Genomic DNA, 26,738 nt, shown 5'->3' on the forward strand with positions numbered 1-26,738 from the left:
ATTACATATGTTTAAAAATAGTGTTTAATTAATGTTACTAATAAGAAGACCTAATTCCACTCAGTAAATTCTGTGACCTTCTCTAATTGGTTTTTGAGTCTGCAGGCCAGTACAGGGAATTAAAATTATTTTAGTCATAGTGTAGATCCCTTTAAAATGTATTAATGTAAAATTAAAATTTATGGAGTATACGTAGACGTAATGTGAAGCTTACCTACGTACACCTATATCCTGACGATGTTCTACAAGAAATCCACCACTGACGTCTAAAACATTAATAAATAGTCTTTTCTGGCAGAATTCCCTGTACGTAGTATACAATGTGTCGGTAGGATTACTACTGCCTAATAAAATCACGTTCATCTCATCCATTTGGTTCTCGTCCAAGCTTGTATAAGTGTTCATCGTCGTCGTGGTGGCATGTAGCTCTGTCCATGTTAGCTTCGCACTGCACTCTGTTCTATTCACCGACTGTAATCTACTAACTTTCATGCTCTCTTTCTATTTAAGTCGTTCTTCTGGAAACTAGTGTGCCACGCTTTTCTCTACTACCTTGTGTTCTTCGCTTTTTCTAGATCTTGCAGAATCTCCAAAAAAAGCGAACGGAACGAAGGGGGCGCCTCAGTTCGGACCTCAACAAGTCTAATTACACCAAAAGCAATCTCATCTTTAAGGTAACCCGCTTTGGGCTTGCTTGGCATTGCGCATGACCGACCCGCGGCGCCTCTGCTTCCGCCTAGGCCCACAGATCCACGGAATACCACGTTCAGAATATCAATCGCTTATTTTAACCTGCTTCACTCCTAACCTACCCTTAGTTTCTGCTGAATGCTTTGCATGCGACATTGCGTTTCGGCCATCTAGAGATCAGACTGTTTACAGAAATCATAATTTCCTCATATGATCCACAATCACAAATTGTACCACCACATTTGTTTTGCTGGATTCATGATAGACTAGAACAGCTGCACATTATTTGCAATGCTAGGAAATTTGCGACTGCACGTTTCAAATAGTTAAACGTTAAGTTCCGTATGACAAGAATGGTGTAATTTGTGGTTGAGGGTTCCTGGTAGGTAAACTGTGACTTCATTTGAGAAAATGGAACTTTGTCTGGTACTCTAGTGGCGAAACGTTAGCTCAGTTGAAGTGCATGACCTATTTTAATGCGAAGGTAAGTTAAGAGGTGCCGTAGTGATATAAATCGCTTCAGTATAACTTTTTTTACGTTTTTGTCCCAAGTACATATTAAAGTACAATTTTCATGTAATAAACGTATTGGAGTCGATTATCATAGCGTTGTTTATTATTATTAAATAATATTTATTTGTTTGGTTTGAGGTGCTGGGTACATAGAATTTTAGCTCACGTTACTTCAAATTAACAACCACATGCTTATTTTTTACCATTAAGGTTTGCTTGTGCTTTTTTATTGAAGGCACTGCTTTGAAATGGCTTAAAGCTATATTTTCGGTTAATCAGCTCCCTAGACTGACAAAGGAGACAACGCTTCTTTGAGATTTGTTTTACACATTTTTTTATGTTGTGTATTTTCGTTTTTCTATTTTGTGTTACAGCGTATGCCGTTTTAACCACTAAGTTTATATGTAGTTTAGGTACGTTTAAAACAAGCACAAATTTCGCCTTGTTTTAGACTATTTTTTTGCTGTTTTTTAAATGACCATTAAAGAATTGCAACAATAATGTTACAGTTTTTAAATATGGCGAGTGTTTTCATGAGGATATTCAATCTAATATGTATGATGCTGCTGATTGGTCACTGGTCTGGTTGTCTACAATTCCTGGTACCCATGCTCCAAGGATTTCCTGCAAACTCTTGGGTTGCTATCAACGAATTACAGGTTTGCTATTAGCTGATTTAGCATCGTCGGTATGATTTAAAACATTTTTTACAGGAGGCATTTTGGCTTGAGCAGTATTCGTGGGCCTTATTCAAAGCTATGTCACACATGCTTTGCATTGGTTACGGCCGATTTCCACCCCAGTCGTTGACAGATATGTGGTTAACAATGTTATCCATGATATCTGGAGCCACCTGCTATGCCCTGTTCCTTGGTCACGCTACCAACCTTATTCAGAGTTTGGATTCTTCGAGAAGACAATACCGAGAAAAGGTAAATAAGGCTCCTAGTGGCTGCGGTTTGTCTATATGTTGTGGATTATTGTAACTAGGCATGAAATTGTACAGTTTTAATGGGCTTTTTGTTAATGTTTTATTTCTAATGGAATGGGAATTAATATATTTTTTTTGCATTGTTGGCATGAGATTACTAAAAAGCGGTCAAAAATGTTTTTCAAAGAACATTAGTAACTAATTTACAACGTCAATTTTCATTTGTTAAAATAGTTTGTGTTAAAAAGTTCGTCAGAAGTAAAATATTAATATAATGTATTATTTTTAAAAGTTGTTTGTGCATTTGCAGATTATTTTTATTTGCAGTTGATAACGAAAAGATTAATTTTTTAGATGTTAACGTATTTTTTTTGTCCAATTTTCATTTTGACCTGTCATTGACCACCGACATCGAACTAATCTAATCGGACAATACCGGTTCAGCTTGTTGTTAAGCGGCCAATTTTGGCACCAAATCGCACAGTTCAACTGATTGTGTTAGATAGCATTGCTCGTATTTAGGGAATGTCAAAGCGCCCTCACACGCTCAATAACCTTTAACTAGTAATACTTCATTTTATACAAAATTCGGTTTTCACTCTCATTCTTAAATTTATTTTGACGATCTCATCACGTCGTTAGATTTTAGTAATTCATTGGACCTTTAAATTTTCTCATAAGTGTTTTTCTCTGGTTATTATAAACACATTTTTCATGACAGCTACATTTTTGACCGCATTCAAAAACTTTGGAGTAATTAGTCATTTCAGAAGTTGTGTGTATCGTAACAAACTTGGCAAAAAACTAATGTATTTTTTGTGTGTGTTTGCTTGTAACTTGTAACAATTATTTTTTTCTAGTACGTATTTAATATGTTGTCTTATGGAATAATCTAGATTTATAACGTAATGGATTGTTGTATTGTGAATCTGTTTGTTGTTGCACGAATTAATGGGGTCTTGTTTATGCATATTTTGCTGTGACTGTTTGCGTTGCATGTTTATAGCTTTTAATGTAAATGTTACGTTAGTTTTTTTCTCAATATGAACAATGTTGGTAAAAACAGAAGCAGTACATAGAGTGAATTTGCACAATAAACACAAAACACGAGAAGATATAAAACCTTGCAAGTTTTTGTTTCGAACTATGCTACTAATTCTACTAGAAATGACTATATTTATCGCATATTTTTTAGAAAAATAAATCACCTAAATAAATGATGTTATACGAGTAAAAAAAACTTGTAGTAAGCACGAATCGTGTTTATTTAATGGCTTTCCATTCCACTCTTCTGTATCTATATCTACAGCTCCATCAATAATTCTGCTTCCATTTAAAAATATTGTTCTATCTTATTCATTTTCTTAAGAACAACAGTGATCTTGTCTTAATGTTGGAACTGTTTGATTGTCCTGCAAAGGCGAGCACTTTGTCTATGAATCTTTTCTAATGCGGTAAAAAATGTGTTCAATTATTTGTGTCAGTAGTATAAGTTAATTTTTTTCTGTTCATCTAGAAAATCTCTGACCCCGTTGGTGTGAAATTGTGTCTACCTTTTACATGATCGCATATTGCCAACTTATCCTCATCTGACCTAATAATAATTTATCTTTAAACTGGAAATTTCGTCCATTATCCTTTCTTCCTAATTTAAGAAATTCTCTTATTCAAGGTATAATTCTAAATAAATTCTCCCGTCTTTTAAATCTTCGCGTAATTCAACGTCGCTATGCACAAATGTACCTCATAATGATTCTCATTTCATACCCGGCTAATTTTTATCCGCAGCTCAGATTTTATTAGTAGCTCGTCTTTGATATCTCTTCCATCTGCTAATTAGATGCTCTTCTCTCTCCACATAAAAGCTACCTTTTTTTGTTACCAGAACGACGTTAAAAATTCTTTCAGTTTGTCAACAGACTACCCATTTATTCAGCCAAATGAAACTTCACAAAGTGTCTCCGAAGGTAAACAAGCTCAAAAAGTTGCGAACTCCGTAAACGTTTCAACGGCTTCAGTTTTTTTAGGATCGGTGTAAATATCAACACCATTTAAAACGTACCTTAAATAGTTTATCATTTTGAAATAATTGACAAATACTGTTTCGGTTTCTGTTGACTGAGGAATGGTAAAACTAATTCGCATCCTGCAAGATCTCAGGATCATACACCACGAAATTCCTTATTGCAGCCTTAAATAAAAGAAAGGGTACATTTTGTACCTTTCACAGACGTGAAAAATTTGGAAAATCAAATCATATTACCAAATTAACATTTAAATCAAGATATTATTTTAAAAACAAGTGTAGAACTTTTGGAGTTCACGCGTTTTTTTAAATTGACTAAAACAAATAAAAATTAATAAACTAGCTATCTGTTCAGCAAACGTGTTAAAGTTTCTGCATTTTGTAGTATTAACTTGTCAAAAAAAAGAGAGTATCATCCTTTTCTCTACCAAAAGAAAGAAGTCAAGGACATTGGGCACCTGCATATAAAAGGAAAACGGTATGGAAATAGCTTCTCGGAATACATTAAGTTTAATACAACGTTGATATTCCGCTTTTCTGAATACGTTTCTCATGCGAAACAGTGTTATGCAATTACGAAACTTACGTCCAAGTGAACATAATGGCTTTCTTTCAAGGAACATTATTACACATTCGAATAAAATGCACGTTTAAATTTACACAAGATGTACACTCAATTCCAAAGCAGTTTAGCTGGATGAATATTGTGAGACGGGAATAAGATTAGTTGAAGTTAATTAAAATTTCTCGTAAATTACTACACAGTGTTACACAATTAAATGAAAACATGAAATAGTTCTATGTAATGCTTAAATCGTTTTAATTTAGCCTTCCGTTAGGTACAATGTTGATATTTATTCAATGAATCTTCACAAATTTATACCTCGTTTATTTTCAAAAGCTGACGTTACACTAATATCAAGCAAATTACACACAAACACTACATTGTGACCAGGTATTTAAGTTTTATGATCATTATTAGTTCTCCATACACTGATTTAAAAACGCCAGCTCTCGTAGTAAATGGGGTGTATATCCTAAAATATTTCATGTAAATTCCAATTCCATTGATAACAATTCTGGTTCGTAAATATTAAAACTGCAGCCCGAGCCCATATCATTTTATGCACATAATATATCTACAACACACAGGTAAAGCAAGTGGAGGAGTATATGGCATACCGCAAACTGCCTCGGGAGATGCGGCAGCGGATCACCGAGTATTTCGAACATCGTTATCAAGGCAAATTCTTTGACGAAGAATGTATTCTCGGCGAGCTTTCGGAAAAACTTCGAGAAGATGTTATCAACTACAATTGCAGATCGTTGGTGGCGTCAGTTCCATTCTTTGCCAATGCTGACTCTAATTTCGTTTCTGATGTTGTTACTAAGTTGAAATATGAAGTCTTCCAACCAGGTAAGTTCAGAGAGCACGCAGGCCGTAATTGAATAAGGATGAAAATCTATTTAAGATATCACGTTATTCCACCTACTCACTGGCTCACTGTGCAGATCTTGTTAATACAAATGAAACACAGAGAAATTGTATAGGAAATACTAACGGCTTTTGTAATTAGTACATCGGTTTAAATCACATCTCTTAAAATAGTTTTTTTTATCAAATAAATACAAATAAATTCCACGGTTCCGGTATATATTTTGCAGATTTTTTCTTTGTGTAACGATCGATATTTTGTATTATCTTGTCAGATCAAAACTTTTGCTCTGTAAATAACCTCTCTATATCCAACTTTCAAAACTGTTTGTGCAAAAACTATTGTTTCTACGATCGATTCGCAATAACTTAATGCGCCGCATTAAGCGAGATTTACTTACGCCACAAGATCTGCAGCGTTAACATTCTACTTTACTATAATTGAATAAGTTCTGTGCGATTTTTGGAGTGTAAATAAAAAAGAATTAAAGTTCATCTAAACTTTTTATTTTTCTCAATTTAGAGGTATAATATGTCGTTTTAGAACAGTACTGTCATTCATCCATGTATCAATTTTTATTTACACGTACATACATATGTCCTTATGTGTCAGAATAAACTCATAGATGAAGCTTTGCCGAGAAATTCTGCAACGTTTGCCATAGCACGAAAATGGATATGAAAAATTATATAATTGTTTCTACAAATTTGTCCTCCTAGAGCTGTCCAAAATTTCGACACCGATGTTGAAACATTTATTGTGTCATGTTAAAAATTTTTGTTATAATTTTCTATTTAATTTGTACAGTTTTTAACAACCCTGTAATTTTCACACACTACAAAACTCGGGTGAAAGCTGGTGTAATTTTACAGTGGTTTATGGAGAAGTGCGCCAAGGTTTTCCCTACTCCAGACACTGTTCACACATACTCAAACTCTTTTTTTTCAGGTGATATTATAATAAAAGAGGGAACCATCGGTTCCAAAATGTACTTCATTCAAGAAGGTATTGTCGATATTGTAATGGCGAACGGAGAAGTGGCGACAAGCCTTAGCGACGGCTCATATTTCGGCGAAATTTGCCTGTTGACGAATGCAAGAAGAGTAGCCTCTGTGAGAGCCGAAACTTATTGCAACTTGTTTTCGCTATCTGTTGATCATTTTAACGCAGTACTCGATCAGTATCCACTAATGCGACGCACAATGGAATCAGTCGCCGCGGAGAGGTCAGTGCGTTGGTTGGTATAAGAAAACCGAGGAGGTTTTATTGAATTATTTTTGTATCATCGCTTCTTTACCGTGCGCTGGTTTCATTTCTCAACACATTTCGCTGTTTGTGGACGTCTGAATACCTTACATCATTTGGTGACTGTTCCCTTCTCACGATTCACAGTGTATCCGTTTTTCCCTGTCTTGACATGTTGTAGAATTTTTGTTTGCACACACCACGTCATACTTTAAAATAACATCAAGTGTTAATAACAAAATTGAAGTCATTCTACATATTGTTCTATTTTACCCCGAATCTTATGTGTTGGAATAATGGGTTTTAACAATCTCATTTCTTGCTTACTGGGACACACATACGTCGAAATTGCATGGTAATCACAATTTTCTTTTAAGTAAGGTCAAAATGATCATTGTGTTGTATTCCGCTTTAGCGGATTGCAGTGAAGTTTGATATAGCTGTAGGGTTTAGTGAAAAACAAAAGCCACATTCCCATTCAAGTATCCTAGCAGGGCAGCGTCTTTTCTTTTCTCTCTATTGTAATCTTGGAAATGGCAAAAGACTCAGGGTTAACTGAATTAGAAAAAAAAAAACGATCAATAATCGGTTGAGCTGCCTGCTTACTTTATTTCAGAAATTAAAAAAAAAGTTAAGTGCTACCAACCTATCCGTAAAGTATTGCATTGACTCTAACAATCTAAAACTTATCAGAATAAAACTACGTATAATCATCTAAGCTTTTAAATTTTGTCATAAAACGTTCTCTTTATTTGAATTAAAATTAAAACTAAGTAAATGTTATTGTTACTATTTTTATAAGCTCTGAAAAGGATATTACATATACAAATTATTCATTGTTATTATAAAAAGATACAAGGTGACCCACAGCCTTGGACACATACGACACCAAGATGGCAAAATGAATTGATATATTTCCACTTTTTCTTTGAACTTATGAATATAAAAGTAAAACTAAAAGAAAATATATGAATTTCACTTCGTCAATGTTCTGTGCTGGAAGGCATCAGTCAGATCGTATATTTTTACTCTTCTATGACCTTTCGAGTATAGCGATTGAAAAAAATTATTTTCTTTGCTTGTTTTGGACTCATTTAATAAAAAAAGTCGATATATGTAAAACAAATACTACTATTATTATTGAAGTTAGCACTTACACTTTAGTATATGATTAAATAAGATAAAAAGTAAAGTTACAGCAATTGCAACAAAGGTATGTGGTACACGCTTCATGCCAAAAATTAAAACAAAAATTAATTTCACATAATGCACACTTTGTCACTAAAATTGGGAGGTCTTTTCTAAATTACACTTTTCAGATGCATACATTAACTGTTCTTTTAAATCCATTTAAATCAGTGGTGACATCTGTTGCTCATTTTATATGTTTTGTGTTACTCAAATATAGTTAAATATATGAATCGATTTTATGTAAATGTTTGGTGAATACGTTTGCAATTTAATTTCTTTCAAAATTAATAAAAGGAAATTACCACCAAATATTTACTGAGACAATAATTACCATTAGGCTGATTTTGAATTACCCATTATTTTCAGGAAGACCGTATGGAGTGTTTAAATGTCGATGATGCTATAAAACAGTACCTGCTAAGGAAAAACTGTCCGTCCTAGTTAATTTTGTACATAATTATTAATATCTAAAATGTAATACTATTGGGGTTAAAATAAATCTTGTACTGATTTTTAAAAGAAAAATCTTTTATTCGGACACTAGTCAAAATTCTTTTTCTAAAATGAATATATTTTGCAGACACCGAATATTCTACTGTATTTGGTGGATGCGCCGGGCGAGCGATTCTTCACATAATCATTGAACTTATTTTAAAGTATGACACATGCACACACAGACACGCACAAATAGACACGACTAGAAGAAGCGGCGATCTTTTCAATGAAATTCAATAAAACACACAAACAACACAATTTTCAATTGGTTGTGAAGTTAGCCACTTGGAGTTTTCTTTTGAATCTTTAATGCTTCTCAAATTTAATTTGCATCGCTGAGCGTGTGCGTGACGTAAAAGTCGCATTGACCGCGCCTGTTCCTCAGGTTGAACAAGATCGGCAAGAACCCCAATCTACTAGCGCACAGAGAAGAAGACTTGGGCAGCGAGAGCAAGACCATCAACGCCGTGGTGAACGCCCTGGCCGCCGAGGCGGACCACGTAAATATGTCGGACGAGTCGGTTAGTATTCTCTGTTTATAAATGTAAAATTAAAGCAGTTGGCATCACTATCAACCGAAAAACAACTACAAGGTTCTTTCGAAACTTCTATCTATAATAAGTAAATAATAAATATGATTATTTACTATTTACTACTTACATTATTTCCAATAATAAATATGATTATTTACTATTTACTGCTTACATTATTTCCAATAGCGATTTATAAACTTCATCACCTTCGCGTTATTACAGGTTACATTTTCTCATCAGAAAATAATGTTGGTGGTTTTTTTGGTTGATAAATTGGATATAGAATCTCCAACAATTGTCAAAATTAAAAATGAATTTTGAATGCACGAGAGATAAAAATGTATGACCATAGAAAACTTGTCCTCTTCGACGAGATATGACCATTAATTTTGGTAAATTTCATCACACTGGGACGACTAAAATGAAATTTGCGTGGCGGTTATTGAAGTTCACTGCGAGATTGTGTTTCCTCTTAAAATAACAAATTGTTGTGCACTTTACTTTAAACAATGCAAAGAGGAATAAAAACTCGTTCTCAACAATTTACGCCATGTTAGACAGGTGTGAAAAGGCTGAATTAGTTGTTTACCCGAAAATTCCTGGAGGATCACCGATCAGTTACACAAGCCATCCCAAAAAGGTTAAGAGCCATTTCAAGCATGTTTGAAAATAATACGTCTCTTTCAGTTTCAAACGATTGGGGATCAAAGTACACGTAAAACTTGAGACTCCAAAGTACATAAAAAAAATCAAAAACCACCAAGTTAATGTCACTAAAACTGGTTACTTGTTGTAGCTGATTTAATACTTTAAAATAATATAACACCATTATTAAACATTTCATAAAAAAATTGTCAAATACATATATCGGATATCTCTTATTTACGTGTATTGTTGTTTGGATAGCTTGGTGTTTAGTTCGGTTTTGGTTATTTTCAGGTGTGCAATTCAATTGTGCGTGTTGATATAAAATTGTTTGACTGGCAGGCAATAAGTTTTTGCTTTTTCCAGAATAATAAATCATACCGGATGAAAGGAAAGAAATTTTCCTCGGAAAATAATCTTCCAATATATCCCCGGCACACCGTACAGTGTGCACGCGAAATATAAATGGTGAATATATGTCTGCATTAATCAATCTTTAAATTACAATTGACACCTCCAAGTACTCAAATGTAGACATTAAAATATTGCCTAGCATTTCTTAACATTATGAAATAAATCTAAATACCATTGACACTTTGTGTTAAATATTATTTCTGATTAACTATTACAGAAACATGCTGTGTTTTTTTTTTTAATCGTTTACTTTTTTGTCTAAAATTGATTTTCCCAATTCTGCTGTGACAAAAACTCGGACAAACGCAACCATAAAAATCTTTAGAGAAAAAACACTGCAAAGTTTTTCATTTTAAAACTAAACTAGATATGTACCATGAAAACGTAAATCTTTTGCTGAAAACTTTTATTCATTGTTTAATCATATCTACAACCCATAGGAATACCTACCTATCAAAAGTGTCCATTTTAAGTCCCATTGTCAGTGGTATTATGAATCCAAAGCTTAGGGAAATTTGTTTAACGCTGTTTGCACTAGTTATAACCTTGAAATATCTGATAAAGTTTTCATAACATGTCGGGTAAATAATAGTGTTTACGTACCCGTACGTGATCCACTGTTTTCACTTTTGAGGTGGTCATTCAATACACGTTCTTGTAATTATGTGATTCAGATAATTTGGCTTATTTTTTCTAAAATATATCGAGTAAATCTTGAAAATAATCAAAGAAAAGCATTGTTTATGGAAAACATTTAAATGAACACAAAACCACAATCCGCGATGATTACTTTGCGAAAAAATATTGCAAATTTGAAAGATGCCAACGAACTATTTAAATACATCAGGTCTAACATTAATGGTCTGATATCAACACCACAATTGTCGATACTAATGGAGTTCTTATTGCTGAAGTAATTTTGCTTCCGAAAGTTTCTGACACGCTTAAGAGTATTATAAACTTGAAAAATATTGAATTTTCAGAGAAGAATGTTCTGTTAATGATTAATAAAATAAAGGAGAACATCACTTGGATCTGACGAAATATCTGGGACCGTTCTAAAAATTTGTTAATTTTTCTTGTAATATTTCGTATACGCACGAAGCTCTTGCTAAAATTAGAGTGGTGTGGAATCTTTGGAATCTTTTATTATGGCTCGAATCTTTTCTTCCAAATCGATTGTTTAATTCAGAGTTGGTGATGCTCTAAGCAAGTCTCTACTGGGACTAAACGAACTAGGGTCCGTTTTGGGATCTCTTTTAGTTTATCCGTTACATCGCTGACCTGAGAAAGCATAAACTTCAGCTTGTGTCTTCTATATAGAGGACATCAAAATTTGCAACTTCGTCCTGGACTCATCGCATATTTGCAAACGATATTAGCTACAACAAAGTGAAGGTCGATTCCCCTAAATATCCCGCCAAAAATTAGAGAAGTAAGTCTATAAAATTTTAAGACCCACGAAAAATTCAAAATTTAGCCTTGCACTGTGAATGCCAACAAACTGGAATCCTACGTTGTGCGGTGTTTTTTATAGCGAAACACGTTCGAATGTGAAGTAGTGAACCGCAAATTGTGTATTTCTCCATTCTGGAGAAGGAAAATCTGAAAACTAGCTGCAAAAATCTCTAGCCTTCAAAAATGTGATCCAAGTGTTACAAATATGTATTTGAATATCGCAAATTTAAACGCCCGGTTGACAGGTATAACACACACCACATCTCTATGCCTAAAAAACTTGCCACATATTATGCGCTCTACCCTGCCTTTGTAAAACAGCCAGCTGTTACCAAAATACATATGTGTTTCACGCGGACTCGGATCTCTCCATGAAGTTTACAATTCAACATTTATTAAAAGCAAATGACATGAGAGAAAAACGGTTAGCTTTGTGTGTTCCGCTTTCGCCACTCGATCTTTTGCTCTTTTTCGATCAAAAAATATTTAAAAAATGTCCTATTTATGATGGTAACTGAATAAGCATTAGAATTTGAAGAAATGAATCAATTACACCATACTGTCTTCTTTAACCAACAAAGAATTTACATAGAGTCAAATTATGCATTACCTAATTCAACTTGTAATTAAATCAAAATTAGTTCATCAATATTACATCATGGACTCAACAAATTCACACATCACAACCACGAACATATTAAATACAATCAAAATCAAAAGAATAATTCAAGAATAAATGTCGAAATTCAAGCTGTGAAACAAGGTAAACATAAAACAAACCTCCTATTTCGAGTGTGCAATGATATTAATTTAACTGATGATAATTTTGAAGATCCTTTCTTTCAAAATGGACCAACTTTTAAGATTAATTTAAATATCATAAATGATTATTATAAATCTCGAGTACGAAGTTATGAAGTGTCAGTAGTGTAACAACTAATAACTTAAGTAAAAACATCCATAACCTTAAATATGTCGTGATAGGTAAAAGAGTGAAGCCTCAATAATTGAAATTCCTGTCCATGAACATGTTATTTCAGTTGAACTGCCATTAGCACCAAGGGTGGGATTTTGTGTCTATAACGGTAAAATATCGGTACCGATAAAATGTGGTCGTCTTTTTCTTTCGCATCTGAAATTTATATTTTCGTCCTTGTCATTTATCGCTTCGTATCGCATCGGTAGAAACAAAATCCCACCCCAGGAGCAGAAACACTTCAAAATCCTAAAATGAACAGTGAATTTATAAACAATAAAATAAAAATAACACCCGTTGACGAGTAATTGAAGTTTTACACATTTTATATTATAAAATCATTAAATAGCTGATATTACACTAATTACAGTCATTGAGGGTGGACTGTGGCATCGAATACGTTTCAGTTTTGTTTAAACAATTGCCTTTTATGAATGATTTTTCTTAATATTAATTTTTCAAATGTGGTTTCGCGGCATTTTTATTTCTTCTCATCGCGAAATTTAAATTTCAAATTCAAACGCCACTATATTCAACGTCCTCCGTATGCACAAATATTGGTTCTCCTAAATCTACCTACGTTATATTAGAAACGAATAAGAAGATGCTTCAAAGGAGGATAGTATGGGAAGAATGTAAGTTTGAAAAAACGGACCTCCCGCCATTGAATCGATGATTGTAGAAGGTCTTTGTGAAGTTATTTCAGTGGTATAGTAAAAAAACATAGAAATCGGTGCTTTCCAAAAACTTCAAAATTAAAAAAAAATACACGTACAGTACTCCCAGTTTAAAGTGGTTTTTATGACAAGACAATAAACATCATTATTACCCCACAACGGACAATATGAGTTGGATAACAAAGTACGACCCTGCAAGAAACCGACCACTGTCTTATTTATGGCTAGGGATTTACTCCATTGTCCCCATCATCAACTTCGACACAATGGACCTATCATAAAAACCACTTTAAACTGGGAAGACAATACATACAGGGTGATTTACGAATAGGGTCCGCTTTAATAATTGTGTTTATACAACTCAAAAAACATTGTCACATGTTACTTCGCATAGAGCTCCATCTTATTGAAGTCTATGTCAATTTCCAACTCCTCTAACAATTCTGGTAAAATGTCTCGGATACATTGTAAATAACGTCCACCAGTCAAAAAGTTTGGCCCAATAATTCTATCCCCAAAAATTCCGTACCAAACGTTCATCGAAATGATGTTATGAATCCATCCATTATTATTAAATTTAGCCTCGTCACTGAATAAAACAAATTTTTAAAAATTTTGATTAATTCTCAGACGCTCACAAAAAAAGGCATACAACTGAAGTCTTTTAAGGTACTCATTAGTCTCTTTTATTCTTGAACTAATGTAATATGGTACGAATGGAATTTATTAGCACACAAAATCCTCGGTACCGAACTTTGAGTACTTTCCACATTTCTTGCAATTGCCCGTTGACTTGCAACTGGATGTTCTGACTTTTACCCTCGTTTTTTGGGTTTAGTAGCAACTTGAGCTCTGGATTTTTTAATAAGCGGCCGACTTTCCCATAGTTTTGCTTCTAATTGACGAAACCTGTGAGAATGTATTTTGGGTTACATAAACACAATTATTAAACTTGATGTTATTCGTGAATTACCCTGCATAAATAGTGGATTAATTATTGCACTACATCCGCTGATTTACTGCGCAAGTCGAACTTTATAATAAAACGTCTTTCTGCGGGTCTTAGTAACGCTCACTTCCTCTACACAGGGAACATACCTTTTTCATGCTCTCCTCCTATAATTAATAGATAACATTTTAACGTTTATGAGGTTAGCTCTAAATGTCTCATACATTAAGAGCATGCTGGTAGTAAATTTTGAAGGGCACACTAAGGGCAGTCAGTATAAGTAAACGGAAAACTCAATTTTACTCACAGCTGAGCCCCCTACTAAACCCAAAAAGAAAATCGCTCCCTAGCCAAAACGGCCAACTAATAGTGCTTTATTGTAAAAAGGCATCATTGTAATTTCTCGTGGGCACAAGATCTTGTTCTCTGCTAGATTTTACAATCATTATTTCATTGAGGTAGCCACTTTGTAATCTCGAACTTTGAAGTTTTGTCGTTAAAAATACGTCAGTTATAATTTGAAATTTCTAGGCAGTCGTAATAAGAAGAGAAAAATGTAGTAAATGCGGCAACATACCAGATACCTTTTATATGATATACTACCAAGTGTTGCAACTTTCTTCTACACAATCGTAATTGCAGTCTAACCAAAAAGCCTTCGTATTTACTCTACTGGTTTTCATGAAACCCATTCCTAGGCGCTGCGTTTTGTTCTGTGGCGTCACAATAACACGTTGGTAAGCGGAGAAAGATAAGCTGCCTCGTGGTCTAGTGGTAAGGGCATCTGCCCGGCAAGCGGGTGACGTGTGGTTCGATTCCCACTGAGGTAGGCAGCAACATTTTTCTTCGCTTACCTTCAGTTCTTTCTCTGGTCGTACAGTGTTATCTTTCCGTGCACACGTTATGAACCATAGTACTCAGATTGTTTTGTGCTAGGTGGCGCGCCTCCACGCCAGCGACCGCAGCCTGCAGGAACTCGGCAGGACACTGCAGCGGCTGACCCTGCCCCGGCCCAAGTCGGAAAACAACTTCGCGTCGCAGGACATGGCCATGACGCGGGGCGGCGAGCACAACGGCCGGCCCTCCTTCCACAAGTCCGACACGTTCCACAAGGAGTCGGCGTTCCAATGACGCCACTCCACGCACTAGTGCTCGGTGTTAACCGGACAGCTGTGCCAACTGCCTGTGCTGCAGGTCGCCACGGCAGCGCTGGCAATTCGCACAGACCGCCGCTGAACTGCTGATACACACTGGGGGTGCTGGTGCGTGCCGCTTTGCTGTGTCTTGTATTAAGCAATACGTGCGACGGACACTACGCTAGAATTGTGCAATATTAGATACTACGTTAAGTTAGCTTTAATTATTAGGTGCTCAATAAATTTAATTATCCTAGAGTAACACCGCCCGGTTTTTGGCCGAACCGCTGCGGCAGCAGGTGAATTTTGCCGTCTGAAACTTACTCGTTGTGCCGTGGAAATCGGCCAGACTTGGTGCAAATTTGCAAAGGACAAGCGTAGACTACCACGATCATATCATATTTTTAGAGATACCACACTTTATTTTGTATAATGTATTCTTGTGAATTCATATAGTGGGACGTCACTTCCTTCTCCTTTACGCCGCTTGCCAATGAAGCAAATCATTCGAGTCAATTTCTATAATGAGCAACATGTTCCTTAGATTGTTTCTAGCTCATTCTATGCCAAAATGGATAATAAAAACTTTTAATACTTCACATTATGTTCTAACTTTGCCAGAAAACGATTGCTCAAATACCAAGCAATTTAAGTTGTCTTCATTTTGTTCTAAACGTCGTGTGAATATTGTACCACTGAAAATATAAAATTTTAGCACAGCGATATTTCATGATTTGTTGAATTTAGATGATGCTACTGTTTGCAAGCCCAACTTCACATGGACGTCAATCCTGGATATTAAACTTAAAACAATAAACGCCTTTTATATGAACAGGGATCAAGGATTGCATAAAAGAATTTGGAGAGATGTACTAGTCACAACTAAGAGCGAGTCGTCCAACATAACCAAATAAAGTTTATTTTATATTCTAACGCTAATGCCTTAAAGAGCAGCTAGAACATTTTATTCTTTTGGGCAAGTTCTTCATATTCTGTTAACAGTCATGACTAGAGTTTCTATATGTTTATTTTAATCTGCCACTGAAAATTTTACACGCTGTGGTCATAGTTACGTTTATATTTTTATGTGGAAGTTCAATAATACATAAGTACTTTATTTACAGTCACTCCTGTCAGTTTCATTAGATAAACTCCAGCCAAAAAATATGACAAAACAACTTCAGCATTCTAGACAAAATACGTATATAATATAATATTAATCATATACATTATTTTTGAACGCATGTTATAAGTACATATGTTATATGAATTTCACACAAAGTTATAGTATCTTGTACGTTGTGAATAACTCGATTTTGTTCTTATTAACCAGGGTATTAAAAAGGATACTCAAATAAAAAAAACGTTTAACTCTAAACTAGTTCACTATGCATTTCAAAAATTGTATGACAGAAGTCATCAGTTTTGTAAGAAAATTATTGTTACTCCATGTTGTGCGTTCAAAAATTGTGAATTTTATAATGCCTTAAAATTTTATTCAAATGACCATTTATGTTTTGTTATTAAATTTGTACCATAGACATGAAAATGTTTTGTTAAATTCTAATAGTTTAACACAATGTGCATTATTAAAAATACGTAAACATTAATTTTTCAATTTCTCCAAACTGGCTTACTACGAACGAATTATTTTTGACAAACTGCTGAGCAATCGTTTTAATGTATGACTCACTTTTTGAACCGATTAGAAAAAATCGAGTTATTGAAATTTTTGAGTGATCGTTTTGGCATGGAATAGTTCTGTTAGGATAATGCAACAACGTACTGTTCTTTACAATCACCACAGGGCTATATTTTTTTATTTATCCTAAACTTAAACGCATGGTACAGTACGTCAAAGCATCTTGAATAAATATTCGTGTTATTTTTCGTACACAGGCATAAATATTATTCAGACGCACATGTGACAACGCAAACTGTACTTTCTACATAATTCGTACCTAGTTCCTGTTTGGTGTTTGTTATAAGTTACCGCAATTTAAGGGTGGTAATTCTTGCGTAATCCTAACATAGCGTCCACATCGGTTGAATTTGCCAGCTGCTTAAGCTATCCGCCGAACCAACAAGTGTTGTTTCTGATTTGAATGCGGTTGCCGAAGTTCGCCAATAAGTCAAGAACCGTGGTAATTCGGCACACAAAAAGTCACGTGTTTGCTAAACGTAAATGCATGAAGTATCCTGCAGACTAGTATATTAGAATAAATTATAGCGAGATAGACAAAAGTGCAAGTTAGGCCTAAGAATAAAAACTCTTACTAATCTATGAGTTTGCAGGACCATTTATATCTTAAAGACGATTGAATATATGCCACATGAACTTAACGAATAACTTGACCGACGATTTTCCAAAACCTAGTCCACGCCACGTTTGCTGACGGACGACTGGAAGACTTACACAATGTGTTCAAATATTCTATTTATTTTTTAATGAGAGACAAAACGCGTATTGTGTAATTACTTCCAGGTGCCGTTATTAGTAATACAAATTTGATGTGTTACATTTTATAATTTTTGAATCACTGATCATGTTGTAAACTAACTTAAAATAATGATTAGGTAGCATTAGTAAGTGCGCTATAGTAGAATGAAAAAATACGACTAAGTTACTCCAAGTACCATCACGCCTTTTAAGTTCCGCATTGATCAAGATAAAGACAAACATTTGCTAACGATTAAATTTTAAAAATGAAATGAGGTATTTTTATCAAATCATGAAATGCAAGTACATTTGTCATTAGCATAATATATTGGTTTCGTAGCGATCTGCGTATCTTTAATGTATAATTCCTACTAGAAGTAAATTAAATCCGCAAATTGATCTTTCCACAACTAAACAAAGGTTTGTGATTTTATAAATGTGACTTTAACTTTCTCTTGTTGTAAAAATGCGATGATTAGATTTATAATTTTTTGTTCAACTTAAAGACTTAGCAGAGCTAAGATGTTAGAAGTTACTTAGTATAGATAACAGAAAATGACCATACACAAGCAATTGGCAGACTGAATATGCATTTAAAACGAAAAAAGGACGTGAAAATAATGTTCATCTTAAATAATTAAGTAGTAAATATAGTTAATCTGTAAGTTACCGCAAAATATATTTTCACAAAATTCTAAATACAACATGTATCAGTACATTCATTTTATTTTAAAGAAAAAATAAGGTTCGTGTGGATAAATCGAATTTGTATAATATAATTAAAATGATGTAATGAAGGAGACTCTACACTGTTAGCTGTGATCTACAATATGGATGTTTTATCATTAAACAAAAGGTCTATTTATTATTTAATGAACGAAAATAAACCACTCATTTTGTGTTACAATATATTTCGGATCAAAATTAGTTTCACGTAAACTTAAATCAGCTATTGTGTGCTTGCAAAAGTTAAACTTTTGACAAAAATGTATGGTACAACCAATTCAATTACATTTCCATCCCAGTTTTTATGTAAAAACATAAATCAAAAAAAAATCATCCATAACGTTGTTTTGTTACCATGGTACATATAGATTCGCCACGTTTATATAGTTTATGCCATAAATGATTATTTTGTTTGTAAATTGTATATCTTTGTTTTAATATTGTACAGTGATTTTTTAATGAGTAGTTGACTGAATTATTAAATAAACATAACTATGTGTTAATTTAGTTATGTTGCATCAGTGAATCGGTTAGTTTTAGACGATTAATTTATTTTTTAATTTAAGTGAATTTTGTGATTAGTGATAAAAGAATGGCGTTAGTAGGGAGGATGATCTCATCTTGTCTGAATAGTGTTAAATAGCAATAGAAAAGTGTAAATTATTATGCTTTATTTTTATTTGTTCATTCACGATGCAACATTCATAGAATACCTATTTATAAGTAGAATGTAAAAGAATAATGAATATCAATTATATCATAATAATTTATGTTAAAATAGGTTTCACAAATTCTTGCCATGATGAATCCTAGCCTAGACTGAAATTAAAAATTGCTTTGTTACATAATGACAAGTAGTATTATGAAATGTTTTAGTTGTAAAAATAATAGATCTACACACTTTAGATTTTAAACTGCAATTCTGTAATGAAGTCTGTTATATTTTTACCGAAAGTGCTCATGCTGTTGTTATCAAATTAGGTGATGTAATTTTGAGAAAAGCTTTTGATGAAGAGAGCAGTTTTGTTTGTCACAAATTTATAATTATTGAGAACAAATTTTCTTCACTATCATTCACCTTATAAGTAGGATCTTATTTGAAAATCATGTAAATAAATGTAGAAAAGTGCCTATTTTAAATTGCGCATTGCTACCCTCTTGGTCAACTATTAGAGTAATCTTAAATTATTTAATGTTTTAACTGTTGTTATAATTTGGTTTATAATTGAATAAAGCTGCATTTTTACAGTTACCTTGTCTTTGCATTATCGTGTTGGCGAAAAACAACTTTTAACCTTCCAACACAGATTTTATTTTACATACTTCATTGAAGATACATAATAAATAACCTTACACTGTAAAACACAACAAAAGCAGTGCGAAACCAAGTCTTTCATACTGGTTCATGATTATTGCCGCCACACCAAATCGAAAAGCCGCTTTCATTACCCTTGCGTTCCAGAACATAATAATAAGCCGCAACCAAGTCGATGATGCCTTTGGGTTAGCACTGTCAGGGAACGAAGGGGCATTTTTCTTCTTTACAATTCTTCTCGAACTTTTGTGGAATACACCGTACTTATCGATGTAATAACTGATTCGACCATCAACGCTCATCTCGAGTTAGAAATTGCACATACTAGAAGAGCTATTTCATTTCAACATTTTAAGCAAAACTGCTCTTTACACGTTTTTTTGGATCTGTACTCGTTTGAAAATAACAAGAACTGGTTACCTTATAAACTGAACACTTTTATGCAAATATTTTGGTTCGATATCAACAATCATTTGACACTCCATCTGAATGAGGAGAAAGTAAGGTTAGAAAACCAATTTTCGCGAGCAATTCCAGAAGACAACCAGATACCAGAAAAAACGAAAATTTAAACTACCAACAGAAACTATTTTACATCTTTTTTTAAAGAATTTTTCCTTGCTTATTATTTGTTTTCTATTGTTATAATAAAACAATTCAAGTGAGAAGTTAACGAAAAAGTTATCATACATACAAAACATCAGTTAATTCCATGGGCCCATGGAAATCATTCTACATATATAGTATTTGTCATTTCTATTGAAACACCACTTGTTGATCGTAAATTTGGCAACGTTCATATTCAGACAATTTTCTAACTAAAAGTCGTTGTCAATCAACCGAAAACTGTTACCAATTGCTAAATTTTAAGTAAAATCAACAGGTGGTGTTTCAATAGAAATGGCAAAGACAATATGTATATGTGTCTACCGCCATGGTTAATTCCACAGAACGTTAATTCTAACACAACCAAACTGTTGCTTGACTGCTGCACAATGATTCTTGACAATGATGTTTCATGGTTCATGCTCACCCGATTATTTTTTGACCACCAATAAATGCCTGTGAACAATGACGCATGCGCAACGGGGTAATGATAAAAGGAAGTATGGACACTGCGATTTTCGAATGAAATCAGGATTAATTTATAATTATACTAGAAAATAATGTAAATACATATCAGAGATACATACTTCTATTCAAAAATTCTTTTCTAAACACATTAAAACATTTTCAAAGCAGTAAAAATTCAACGTAAAATTATTTATAAACCATTATTTAACGAAACTCTTTCAAACTCACAACAGACTGTTGAATGCAATTAAATAATAATTTATCGGATAATTGTAATGTATTTGTAATTTTGCAATTCATTTGTGGATAACAACTTATTTGTCAGACTTGCTAAGGATTTAATAAACGCAGTTTAAAATGTCAAAATTGAATAAAAATGTTTTGCGTGAATACATTAATAGAAAATTATACAAAAAAGAAAAAAGTCGCCACTGTCATTAGTATCAACCATTTTTATTTTTGTCTACAATTATTTATCAAAGCTTAATTATTTCAAAGAAAAAAGTAACCTATTTGTTAGCAGTAATCCATGGATGTTGCATAACCTGGGATAAAGTCAATCGTTTGCGACCTGTATGAATAAGGAGCTGGAAATAAAAATACAATTTTGTAAATAAAAATATAAAATGTTAAACGGAGATTTTTTTTTCACGAATTACTTCAGTATGAGGACACTAAAACGGTCAGCAGCACTTTGTAAAAATTGGCCATACATGAAATGAGAATAATCTTTTCTTTTTCAACATTTTTCACAAATTATAAGTTTTTCAATAGCTTAATTGTCAGGTTACCTTTTCTACAATGCATGAAATTGAAAAAGTAAATAGAATAATTTGTTGAACAAAAAAAGGCCATCTTTTCAGTCAGTTTTTACTTATTTCATTAGAAATTCAAGACAATGTGAAAACAATAAACTTCATGGATTTTAATTTTAAAAATCATTTGTCAGTTATCTAGAATAAAATATGTTGTATAAATACATACTTTTGAAATCAGATCTTGAGCTCCTTGAGGAACAGTTTCTGGATACATCACGTCTACAGATTTTATTTTTTGGTAAGTTTCATCACTAGTTTTGCTCTCAAAAGGAGGATTACCCACTAGGAATTCATAACAAAGCACTCCCAAACACCAGTGATCCACAAATTTGCTATATACTTTGTTCTCAACCATTTCTGGTGGCAAATAATCCAGTGTACCACACATTGTATTCCGTTTTAATGAAGGTGAATGAACAGACCAACCAAAATCAGCCAGCTTAATGTTATCCTCAAAAGTTAATAACAAATTTTCTGGTTTTATGTCCCGATGAATTACTTGATTAGTATGACAGTAGTTGATAGCGTCAGCTACTTGGTATGTGTACTTAGCAGCTCTACAAACAATTATTACTAAAATCATAATAAAACAAACTTAAAAATTACTGATGTTCATTAAAGTGCCCTCCAGGACTTGCTTTTAGGTGCTTGTAAAGCTCTCCTTTTCCTGCATATTCCACAACCAAATAAATTCTATAACCATCATGAAACCAGCACAAAAGTTGTAAAATATTGGGATGCCTAAAATTTGCATAATTTAAGTCAACAGAAGCAAACAGTGGAAACTTACTTTAAATGACTCTGTATTTCAATTTCACGTAAAATCTGTCTTTCTACATTCCCTTTAACGATTTCTCTTTTCAATAGTGTCTTTAATGCCACCACGAAACCAGTCTTTCTTTCTCTGGCTACATAAACACGACCAAACTTGCCTCGACCCAAACGTCCGCCTAGTTCAAAATCGTCCAAAGACCATTTATAGCTGAAAATGTATTGTTAAAAATGTTTATGAAAATACCGCGTTCTTACTCAGGATTTCCGTAACATTCGTGAGACATCATTTTCTCTACCAAGTTAATAGTTGGTTCTTTAATTTCAGGCGGAATTTTGGCATTTTTCAAATACTGCGAAGTCATGGTGTCTATGTCTTTTTGACTGAACATTCTTTTAGTATATCAAAAAAATCTATAAAAACAGTAAAAGATTATTTCTTTTCAGACTGACCGTTGCCACTGTCAAAAAAATTATGGTAACCGGACTTTTTAAAATGAAGTTTTAAACTGATTCTGTGTTTTGATTGGTCGATGTTGGCGTTTCTTCACAGGAATCACCAACCTAAAACAGTAAAATACCTAACTTCTAACAAATGAAACTAGACAAATGATGCATAACCTGCCTGTCACTTGTCACTTACTATTGTGGTGCGTGTTATGGTGCAGCAGCGTAAACAAAATATTCATCTTGTTAAAAGTGTAATAATAATAAATAAGTTTTGTTTGTAAACAGAATAAAACCAGTATTTCACCTGCAAAATATTCTTGCGTGGACAGTTTGCATATACTTAAAAGCAAATATCTACAATAGTGTGTATACTGACAACAACATAACCTAGAAATGGCATCTATCGAGGAACGCTTACAAATCAAACGAGAACCCCTCGATAAATGGTCGATTCGCGAACAGTTATGTTTGGCCGTTGCCAGAAATAGCGATCAAAATCTGACATCAGTAAGTAGGGCTTTGAAACCTTTTGGTGAACCAAATCGACCTCCGGATTGGTTTCACCAAAAAAACTGTGCTGCTCAGTATGGGGCTTTGTTGGCTAATGTGGAAACACCAAAAAGGAAAAAAAGAACGTCGGGAGGTGAAGTAACTATTGAAACACCCGCAGAAGCTATTCTTCGTAAGTTACTAAATGAGAGGAAAGCTGAACTGAAAAGATTACTTGCTGAAGAAAAAGCTGAATATCACAAATTACAGCGAGATAAAGCATTGTTGCAATCAGGTTGTGATTATCGTGTTTAAATATGAAATATTAATGAATTTGTTGTAGGTAATGTCACTGAGGAACAATTGGATATTTGGTGTAAGGAAATTGATGAAGAGGAACAGAAAAAAGAGCAAGAAGCAATTGCTCATGAACAGTGGTTACGAGAGAGGGAGTTACGTAAACAGGAAATCGAGAGGGCGTGGAGGCCTGTGAAACCAACACATCCACCAATAATTACAGGTCAGAAGCGCAAAAATTCTGAAACGATAGATGGTGCTGCTGAGAATGAAAACTTGGAGGAGCCAAAAGTTACACCAGTGCAAGAACCAGCAAAGCCAGCTTTGTCTCCTCTCTTAACTAGTTTGTTAAAATCACCATCACAAGTACCAAATGTAACAACATCATCAATATTGCACTCAGCTATTACAAATCAACGTCCAACTAGCACAAACACAAATACCAGCCCTATGATTGCCAGTTTACTCAATTCATCAACTGGAGTTACTACTGTGTCTCCCGGTTTACAACAACTAGTTAGTTCAGCAATTGGACAAGAACCGACAGTGGAAGAAATTGAAACTTCACAGCAGAACATTCCAACAAATGACATTTTGGATGACGCTAATTTACAAATTTTAAAAATCGATGATTTAGCTAGTAGTATTTTAATTCAAAATGGTCCCTTACCAGAAATGAAAAATGATGTAGATGTTATTATATCCGATCTAATTGAGAATGCTCATGATATAGTAGCTGATCCAGAGCAGCACTTACAGTTAGATGGAAATGGTGATATAAATTTAAACTTGGAATTAGAGGATTTTGAAGAAAATGAGACTGATATCAAAGAAGAACCAAAAGAATCTGAAAAGCAGCCAGAAAAACCAGCACCGACGGTTGATCCATTTGAATTTCAAGAAGAACCAGAGGTGTTTGAACGAACAAAACCCCCTTGTTCAAACAAGTCAATAGAAGGGTGTAAATCAACGTCAAATCAATTTAATGACGATCCAGCACAGGCTTTAGAAGAAATCGACGCTAATGACAGTAAAATTCTAGTTTCATCAAAATTTTCCGCCAATGAACTGGAACTTGGGCGAAAAGAAGAGCCGGTTGATGATCCAACCAAAAAAGAAAAAAATCCAATACCTGGATCTGTTGAAATTGTAGAAGTTGTTGTCATGGAAGAAGAAGATCTTGACAAGGAGTTAAATAAATCACAAATTGAAGATATAGTTCACTCTGTGAAAGTTGAAACTCAAGCAGAAGTAGAACAGGTCAAAGAAGAGATTGAAACTAAAGAAGAAACAGAATCTAAGGTTTTTGAAGACCTCCCAAAATCACCAGAAAAAGTAAAAGAAATTTTACCTGAGGAAATAGATAAGAAAGAACCTGAAACCATGTTAGATGTCCCCACATCTTCTGAAACAAATACTATTGCTACAGAATTTAATGAAGAATTATATGATGACATCAATATGGAAGTTAAAGTTGATAAAAGTGGTAAAGCAAAACGCGATTACTCTAGAACAAAGAAAAAAGATGAAAAGGAATTTGATGTACTTCTAGCAATTGAAAAAGCTCATCGAGATGAAAGTGAATCTGTTGAAGAAAGTTTTTCAGATAGAGATTACAGTGAATTGGAAAGAAAGGATGTGAAGTCTAGAATTAAAAGCGAAAATGAAAGATCAAACAGTCCATGGACAGAAGAAGAAGATGCTTCAACTCTACGCACGAGGAGAAGATTATCAACCCCCGCTACCCCAATTGACTCAGTTCCAAATTCACCTGTCTCAAGTATTTATTACTATGATGACGATCGTGAATATAGAAATTGGAAGAAGTCTGTAATGCTTGTATATAGTAGACTGGCAGCAAACAAATACGCATCACTCTTTTCAAAACCTATCACAGATGATCAAGCTCCCGGTTACCATGGTGTCGTCTTCAGACCCATGGATTTGTTAACAATTCGAAAAAATATTGAAAATGGAGTCATTCGAACAACTCAAGAATTTCAGCGAGATGTACTCTTAATGTTTAACAATGCTATTATGTATAACAAAACAAATGACACTGTGTATAATATGGCGAGACAAATGCAGCAAGAATCAGTACAACAAATTCAGATTCTTTTGCAAGCACAATCACAAGCTGATACACCTGTTAGGAGAGAAACTAGAACCAGTGAACCCGGTTTGAAAAGAAAGCGTGTTAATGAGGAAAATACTAGGAATAAAAAACGTAAAGAAGATTAGCATTACGTTTTACGTTATTCTGATAAGTTATTTGATTTCAGCGATTTTTTTTAGTTTTAATAAATCATTTTTGTACTTTTGTCTCGCGGTGTAAAAATCAGAACTTTTTATGGTGTACAACGTGAAATGAACTCTTGAAGTTAATACATTTTGTCACGAGTATGTATATAATATATAATTTATATGCAGTTATCATCTGTACATTAAGCTAGGAATGAACTGTTTATATAAATACTTACTTTTTATAATGAATGAAAGTCTGTATATAATAAAGCCAGATATTTAGAATAAATGTGGTGTAAATATTTATATGGTAAATTTTTATTGTACCTGATAATCTAAAAAGTTTTAAATGTTTAGTCCGTACTTTTAGTTACTGAAATAACGTAGCTATGTAAACAAGTAGGTATGCAAGTATATACTTTTATGTAGAGCAAAATATTTTGTAATATATGTATGTTAGGAAAATTAAATATGATAGATTGGAGTCCTTTAAATCACTGTAAAAGTGTAAGGAGAATAAATAGTGTGTGATCGAAAACTTTTTGGATTATAGTAGTCCACGACCGCGTAGTTGTGGATCGTCGGTTGGAAAATGACATACTTTCATCTTAAATTTATATATTATAATTGAAACTTAGACATACATACTTGTCAATTGATACGACAGCGAAGTTTTGTTTGGATGGTTAGGATTATCAGTACGTGGACCTTCTACTTAATGATTCCACAATTAATTTATAAGCAAGCAACAAACATGACAAATTTCAGATTATTATAATAAAGACAGAAGCAAGACTTC

General features: G+C 33.6%; 3 protein-coding genes across 11 annotated transcripts in view; 2 read left to right on the forward strand and 1 right to left on the reverse strand.

The window, feature by feature from the left end:
- The window catches only part of Ih (I[[h]] channel), a 196,989-nt gene extending 177,236 nt beyond the window's left edge, over window positions 1-19,753 (forward strand). For 3 of the 8 annotated variants that reach the window (XM_064062914.1, XM_064062916.1, XM_064062922.1), the window contains 7 exons: window positions 576-674; window positions 1,713-1,862; window positions 1,917-2,135; window positions 5,313-5,577; window positions 6,545-6,833; window positions 8,913-9,048; window positions 15,116-19,753. In XM_064062914.1, the coding sequence (XP_063918984.1) occupies window positions 576-674; window positions 1,713-1,862; window positions 1,917-2,135; window positions 5,313-5,577; window positions 6,545-6,833; window positions 8,913-9,048; window positions 15,116-15,310 (1,353 nt within the window). In that variant the 3' untranslated portion in view covers window positions 15,311-19,753. Of the gene's footprint in view, window positions 1-575; window positions 675-1,712; window positions 1,863-1,916; window positions 2,136-5,312; window positions 5,578-6,544; window positions 6,834-8,398; window positions 8,446-8,912; window positions 9,049-15,115 lie in introns of those variants that run through there. The other 5 variants (XM_064062915.1, XM_064062917.1, XM_064062918.1 and 2 more) reach the window with 5 other exon arrangements.
- Window positions 19,754-21,302: 1,549 nt separating this feature from the next.
- On the reverse strand, window positions 21,303-22,965 carry LOC135133919 (aurora kinase B-like). Its single transcript, XM_064062468.1, has 5 exons — window positions 22,718-22,965; window positions 22,479-22,670; window positions 22,295-22,429; window positions 21,855-22,245; window positions 21,303-21,457 (listed from the first exon to the last, which is right to left on the reverse strand). Exons 1-5 carry the CDS (start codon window positions 22,849-22,851, stop codon window positions 21,380-21,382), a joined length of 930 nt encoding a protein of 309 aa, XP_063918538.1. The 5' UTR covers window positions 22,852-22,965; the 3' UTR covers window positions 21,303-21,379.
- A 146-nt stretch (window positions 22,966-23,111) lies between these two features.
- Window positions 23,112-26,423, forward strand: LOC135133918 (bromodomain-containing protein 8). Of its 2 annotated transcripts, none has more exons than XM_064062466.1 (2): window positions 23,112-23,696; window positions 23,742-26,423. In XM_064062466.1, the coding sequence occupies exons 1-2, from the start codon at window positions 23,303-23,305 to the stop codon at window positions 25,934-25,936; spliced, it is 2,589 nt and encodes an 862-aa protein (XP_063918536.1). In that variant the 5' UTR covers window positions 23,112-23,302; the 3' UTR covers window positions 25,937-26,423. The 2 variants fall into 2 exon arrangements, with proteins under 2 accessions (XP_063918536.1, XP_063918537.1); XM_064062467.1 differs by having other exon boundaries at window positions 23,112-23,693.
- Window positions 26,424-26,738: the final 315 nt, after the last annotated feature.

This window comes from Zophobas morio, unplaced genomic scaffold (assembly GCF_036711695.1).
Source record: "Zophobas morio isolate AGI-343-1 ecotype UQ-CSIRO unplaced genomic scaffold, CSIRO_AGI_Zmor_V1 ptg000023l, whole genome shotgun sequence".
NCBI classification, from domain to species: domain Eukaryota; kingdom Metazoa; phylum Arthropoda; class Insecta; order Coleoptera; family Tenebrionidae; genus Zophobas; species Zophobas morio.